At 45.8% G+C, this 7212-nt stretch overlaps 1 protein-coding gene across 1 annotated transcript; it reads left to right on the top strand.

The window, feature by feature from the left end:
• The first annotated feature begins 3610 nt into the window (after window positions 1-3610).
• LOC120878420 (cytochrome b-c1 complex subunit 7-like) lies at window positions 3611-4001 on the top strand. The gene has a single exon (XM_040260971.1). It carries the CDS (start codon window positions 3629-3631, stop codon window positions 3866-3868), a length of 240 nt encoding a protein of 79 aa, XP_040116905.1. The 5' UTR covers window positions 3611-3628; the 3' UTR covers window positions 3869-4001.
• Window positions 4002-7212: the final 3211 nt, after the last annotated feature.

Below are 7212 nucleotides of genomic sequence, written 5' to 3'. Positions count from 1 at the left end.
GGGGCCAGACTTGGGATATGGGACCAGGCCATGGAGCCGCCACATGCCAGGGACCCATCTGAGGGCCAGTGGCCCTCCCAAGGTGAATCCTTCCTGCCCCCAACAATCTTCCCACAAGATCTTCTTTGTGTGCAGTCAAAATGAATACAAAGACAATTTGTATTCTAGTACAGCCCAGAGCTGGGTGCAAGTTCTTGTTTGCTGGTTTCACGAGCTTCAGGAAGTTTTTAAATCTCCCAAGCCTCAGTTTCCTTATCTGAAAAGTGAGGATAACAATGCTGCTGCTACTGCTAAGTCGCTTCAGTTGTGTCCAACTCTGTGCGACCCCATAGACGGCAGCCCACCAGGCTCCTCTGTCCCTGGGATTCTCCAGGCAAGAATGCTAGAGTGGGTTGCCATTTCCTTCTGCAATGCATGAGAGTGAAAAGTGAAAGTGAAGTCACTCAGTCGTGCCCGACTCTCCACGACCCCATGGACTGCAGCCCACCAGGTTCCCCCGTCCATGGGATTTTCCAGGCAAGAGTACTGGAGTGGGGTGCCATTGCCTTCTCCAATAGTACCTCTCAAAAGTTACTGAGAAGAGCAAAGGAGATGATGGGCACAAGTAGCTTAGCATGGCTCTTGACACATAGTTAGCACTCAGTATCAACATGATTATTATTTAACCCATTGAGCCTGAGTCTGTATTGTTTAGAACAATAACAGAACAACTTAAACCTTCTATGAAAGATATTTGTTTCACATAATAACATGTCTAGAGGGAGGACAGCTCCAGGTTTGATGCAGTGTGGCTTACCAGCATCATTAATGACTCAGGTTCTGTTTGTCTTATCATCATCTTGTTGCCTCATGGTTACAAGATGGCTGCCATGGTGCTAACAACAGTAATACAGCAGGAAGAAAGGATATGAGCAAAAAAGATATGAGCCTTTGCTTTTTTACTCAAGGAGAAAGTTTCCTTAGAAACTTTCCTTGGATAATCAGAACAGATCAAATGCTGGATGCAGCCCTGGAGCAAAGTCTTGGAAGCCCCTTCAGTGCCAAAAGTAACCTTTTAGATGCTGGATTATGAAGAGATGCAAGGGAAGAGAAGACCAGGGAAACAGTATTTACTACCTGGTACAGAAGTATTTCACTAGTTTAATAACTAGTACCACCATTCTGACATATCCCATTAAACATCAGTTCTGCTCTGTCTTATTGACCAGACTGGGCCATACACCCACTCCTAGGCCAATCACTGCACAAGGAAACCAAGTTGCCACAACTGATTTGAACTAATCATGATTCATTCCCAGGGATAAGAGAAATGTCCACCTGCTAACTGAATACAGTTGGGTCTGTTAGCCGGCACTTATTCAGTTGTTCATCTGACAAACACTTACTGAGCACTGCATGCTGGGCACAGCATGAAGGAGGGTGGAGATGTGGTACAGGGAACATGAATGGTGGGCAAGTACCTACCACGGTTTTGTTTTGTTTTCATTTTTTATCAAAGGGTAGCTGGCATAAAATATTTATAAGTTTCAGGCATACAACACAGTGATTGTAACCAACTTTTAAATGTTATGTTCCATTTATAATTATTATAAAATATTTTCTATTTTCCGGTATTGTACAATATGTTTTTGGTTTTTTATTGTAGTTGATTTACGATGTTTTAGGTATACACGGAAGTGACTTAGTTATATTTATATATTCTCTTTCAGGTTCTTTCACATTATAGGTTATTACAAGATATTAATAGTTCCCTGTGCTGCAAATAGGTCCTTATTGTTTATGTACAGTAGTGCATGCCTGTTAACCCCAAATTTCCAGTTTATCCCTTCCCTCGCTTGTTTTGTTTTTTCAATCAACCAAAATCCATAGTTCGCGTTGGAATTTATTCTTTGTGTTGTACATTCTATCGGTTTTGACAAATGCATAATGATGTATATTCACCAGTATAACGTCAGACAGAATATATTAGCTCTACCTATTCATCCTTCACTCCTCCATAACCCCTGACTTGTTATGATCTCCAGAGTTTTGCCTTCTCCAGAATGTCCTATAGTTGGAATCATGCAGCATGAATGTAGTCTTTTCAGACTGGCTTTCACCTAGCAAAACACATTTAAGTTTCATGGCTTGATGGCTCATTTCTTTTTACTATTAAGTCATCTGGCTTCATGATAAGTGATTCATTCACCTTTTCCAGGACATTGCCACAATTTTTTTAACCTGTAAAATGGTGACAATCATATTAATGTCTACCTCATGGAGTTATTACTCGGATTAAACAGGAGGATATTGGTGCTTAACAAATGGTGTCTCAAACAAGAAACTCAGCTAAAGACACCATCATTTGCCCCACAGGCTCTCCCTTTGGTGGTTCCGTTACTTACTTTTAGGCAGAACAACACTTAAATCATCTCAGGCCAATGAGAATTCAGCCTAACACTCCTGGCTTCCCAGGCAGGAGATGCCACCACCTCCCCAACCAGCCCATTCTGTGTCTCCAGCCTCCACTGAGAACACAGGTTTTTATGTGGAAAGTGTTGCTGGAAACGTGAATTGATTGTTTCTTTACTTTCCTGGGGAAAGTTTATTTTTAAACAAATTGTTCCTTTCAGAACAAGGCTTGGATCTTACTGTTTAGTGGCTATAACAGTTTACCTCAACTCGCCCCAGGATTTGTGGGTGCTCACCACAGTGCCTGCAGCCAGCCTGACTCATTAGCTGGCATTATTCATCCCTCTTTCTGGAACGTTGTCCGTGGCATCAATGCCCAGTGACTGCACGGACCCTCTGCTTTGTAGGAAGAATAGGATTAAATAAGAACCCTTCTGTGAGCCATCCTTTAGTCATCTGGTCTCATCCAGACTTGCCTCTCTGTCACTGAGTCAAAATAGAGCCTTTCTGATTCAGTCCACTTCCCAGGGAGGGAGATTCTATTTGATCCCCAAATGAAACTCATGATTCTGTTAAAAGCCAGCTCTGCTTTGTGAATCGTGTTTCCAGGAGCCCTGAGCTTGCTTGTAAGCATTGTCAGCCTGACTTGGGAAGACAGCCTGGGGTCCAGGCCCAAGTGTTCAAGACTTCCTGTGGGTGGTTTTTGTGCAGCGTGACCAGATGAAGAGTCTCCCTCCTCTTCCTAGGTTTCCCCAGTCTGGAGGAAGGGGAGGGGCTGGCCTGGAGGAAGGGGAGGGGCTGGCCTGGAGCTGCTGTGGCTTCTCAGGCCCGGAAACATTCTTTACATCCTGCCTACTCTGCCCTCTTCCACTGCCCTTGAACCAGACCACTGATCCAAGCTGCCTAGGTAGTCTCCATGTCAAAAGGGCTGTCCTACAATTACCCTAGACAAAGGGAGGCCCATGGGGGAGGGTCTGGTCATGGAACATAGACCAAACTGCCAGTCAGCAGAGTCTGAGCCCTGAGCACAATTCTCTGTGCTGAAAAGAGAATGCAGGGAGATTCCTCTTCTCTGGTTCTGCACTGGATTAGAGAAGGTTCCTTCTCTTCTCTGGTTCTGCACTGGCCTCTGCAAATTTCCCCTTTCACCTATAGAACATGTTCTTTAATCATGCCATGTAGATGCTGGAATTCATTCCAACCCCTGGTGCAGCACAGGTTCAATAAACTGGGCTTAATGCGAGATGATACAATATATGAGGATGACGATGTAAAAGAAGCCATAAGAAGGCTTCCTGAGAACCTTTGTAACTACAGAGTGTTTCTCATCAAGAGAGCACTGGACCTGGGCATGAGGCAGCAGATCCTGCCTAAAGAGCGGTGGGCAGAATATGAGGAGGATAAATTCTACCTTGAACTATATCTGAAAGAGATTATTCAGGAAAGAAAAGAGAGAGAAGAATGGGCAAAGAAATAATTTAGTAGTCTAAACCTGTGGATACAGCTGTTCTCAAGTATTTTTATGAAGTTGGTTAAACCTGAAATGTACAATGTAGAACTATTTGGGCTGTAAATGTATTACTTTAAATAAATATTTTAATTATTGCTGGGAAAAAAGGGGCGGCCCAAGGGGCCCACTTGTCTTGGCACTGTCTGAGCTTGGCTGAACAATACACAGGTTGTGCTCCAGGAAAGGGACCCCAGCCCCTGTGCTTTCCCTTTTTTTTTTTTTTTTTTAGGGACTGTGAGTAGGGAAAGAATAGCACCCGGTGAGCATATGACAATGCAGGCTTCTGCAATCCTGAGAGTGGTCTGAATGGCAGAGAAAGGCTTCTTGGAAGTGCACACTGATGCTGATAGCGTCCAGGAACCCCTCAGGGGGTTGAGCACAGCCCTACTCCTAGAGGAGGGGGGCCCCGTCTCAGCCAGCTCAGCACCCAGCAACCTGGAGTTCGCACCTGGTCACTCAACAGAAAATCCTGTCTCTTTTCACATAATGCTGTTACCCAGTGGGCTTGAAGGCAGGTCTTATTAACCTGACTTTCAGACTGGGTAGCTGAGGTGGAGGAGCCTGGTAGGCTGCAGTCCATGGGGTCGCTAAGAGTCAGACATGACTGAGCGACCTCACTTTCACTTTTCACTTTCATGCATTGGGGAAGGAAATGGCAACCCACTCCAGTGTTCTTGCCTGGAGAATCCCAGGGACAGCGGAGCCTGGCAGGCTGCCGTCTATGGGGTCGCACAGAGTCGGACACGACTGAAGTTACTTAGCAGCAGGTAACCTAAAGTTACCTGACTATAGAGCCTTATGCCTCCCCCATCCCCTTTTTTTCACCTGCTGAACTGCTTTACAAAACCAGTGTGATTGGCTAGCTATGAAGGATGATCAACAGCTCTTCAGGATTTTTTTTTTAAGGTCAAAAGTCAAAATGCATTCTCTTCAGAAGTCAAGAGGGACAGGCCCTCTGAAACAAGAAAATGAATGAGTGAATGAATGAGTGAGTGAATGAGTAAGTGAGTGGCTGAATGAGTGAATGTATTCCCTTTACTATAAATAGAACCATCTTTCACAGCCTCCTTGCATGCTCTATCCTTTCTCACACCCAGGTACCCAGCTCAGGAGGAAGTTCTGGCAGTCGCCTTCCTGAGGTATGGGCCAGCCCCTCCCTTCCTTGGGCAGAACTGGGTGAGCCCTGAAGAGGGAATTGGAAACTGGGTTCTGATCCCAAGACAAGTTCCAGAGACTTTCAGAGCTTCCGGTGCCTCTGCTCTTAAGATGGGACAGAAAGTACCCCCCACCCACCCCCACCCCCGCAGAGGTGATGTGAGTCTGGGTTGAGGTGAAGTGCCTAAAAGCAGCTCACCAAGCATGAGGTGTGGCCTCGGGGGAGTGGGGGGAGGACAGCCTTGAAACAACAGTGGCTCTACCCCTCTTCACAGCCAGCGACCCTGGTCTGCGCCAGGGCTGGATACCCAGTCATCCTCCAAGTGTAGGGGCGCTCTGTAGTTTGACCCACGTGTACCTTTGTCTCACTTTCTCCCTCTCTTCCTATTCTGATCCTGCTAAATTACTCCTATGCTGATAGGAATTTTATAGATCATTCAGAAATGCAAAAATGGAAGATTTTCTTCCTATAACTGAACTTAACTTTGCTTGTATCCTCATTTGGGGGCTCAGAGAGAAATTCATCATGACCTGAATGATTTCTTGCTTTCCCTCCAGCTGATAACGGATTTGTCTTTTTTCTCAGAGATGGGAAAACTGCTCTCCCATCATCAAACTCCTCTTCCCCCATTTTCCTTACTCTGTGGTTGATGGCAGAGGCTGGCAAACTTTTTCATTTATTAAATGTTGTTGGTTCTGTGGAACATTCTGTCTCTGTGGTGACAACTCAACCCTGCCGCTGCAGCAGGAAAACACCTGTTCAACATGTGGAGGAAAGGGTGTGGCTGTGCATGAATAAAACTGTATTCACAAAAACATGCGACAGGCCCTGTTTGCTGATCCTGGATTCATAGTATAAACTCTATGATCTCAGTCTTGGCGACTTTAGCTTTTGATATTCAGAGCCAGGCTTTTAAAACCCACAAGAGCCTTTTCTCTCTGAGCCCTGGTTCTTCGTTAGGGAGTCACAGGTTTTAAGGTCATTACTTCTCTGCCTGCTATTTAGGAAAGTCTCCTGAAAGGTCAGAAGCCAGGAACTTGACAATCTGTTCTTTAAGGTTCTACCCTTTCTCCCCTGAAATCTGCTACCTGAGTGGTAGCAGGGGGGACCTGGAATAATGCATAGGAAAAAGAAAATTCTTGGTATCTCAAACTTTATCTCATGATAGCGTGCGTGTTTGGGCTGTCACTCCAGTCATGTCCAACTCTGTAACCCTATGGACTGTAGCCTGCTAGGCTCTTCTGTCCCTGGGATTCTCCAGGCAAGAACACTGGAGTGGGTTTCCATGCCCTCCTCCAGGAGGATCTTCCTGACCCAGGGACTGAACCAGCATCTCTTCCGTCTCCTGCACTGGTAGGCGAATTCTTTCCCACTAGCGCCACCTGGGGAGCCCATCTCATGATAGCAGTGGTTTGCAAAGTGTGGTCCCAGGCCAGCAGCACCCGCACGGTTAGAATGGCAAATTCTTGCACCCTAACATACATCTCTGGAATCAGAAACTGCGTGGGGCAGGTACTCTACGCGTTCCCAGTCCCTGCTGGTGATGCTGCTGCACGCCAAGGTTCAGGAGCCCTGCACTGCAGTGGTGCCTCCTGCACCTTTTTTATTTTTCATATTTTTGTTCATCCTATTTCCTCCTCCTGCATGCTTCTCATGGGTCTCTGCCATCCTCCTTTGAGCCATTCTACCTCTAAAATTTGTTTGAATATGGTCTAGTTCCTTGTGACATGTCCCAAAGTAACTTCATTGTTGTTAACTTTAACTTTTTGCATGTTAATATGTTGCCTCTGTAATGGGCCAAAAAGCATTTTATAAATAAGAATTGGGTCTTAAATATCTTTTGGGCTTCCCAGGTGGCTCAGTGGTAAAGAATCTGCCTACAGTGCAGGAGATCTGAGTTCGATCCCTGCGTCGGGAAGATGCCCTGGAGACAGGAGTGGCAACCCACTCAAGTATTCTTGCCTGGGAAATCCCATGGACAGAGGAGTCTGATGGGCTACAGTCCGTGGGGTGGCAAAAGAACTGGACACAAGTTAGCAACTAAGCAACTACAACTTAAACATCTTTGCAGCTCTTCACGTCACCTAGAGAACTTTCTGTCTCTGGACAGTTTCCTGGAAGGGATTCTGAGAATGGATCTCAAAGTCAGTGGCTT

This window comes from Oryx dammah, unplaced genomic scaffold (genome assembly GCF_014754425.2).
Source record: "Oryx dammah isolate SB20612 unplaced genomic scaffold, SCBI_Odam_1.1 HiC_scaffold_19, whole genome shotgun sequence".
NCBI lineage: Eukaryota > Metazoa > Chordata > Mammalia > Artiodactyla > Bovidae > Oryx > Oryx dammah.
This window is presented reverse-complemented; position numbering and strand designations above follow the sequence as displayed.

Bases quoted from the DNA above. Each gene is read 5' to 3' on its own strand.
- LOC120878420 (XM_040260971.1), top strand. From the start codon at position 3,629: ATGCGAGATGATACAATATATGAGGATGACGATGTAAAAGAAGCCATA.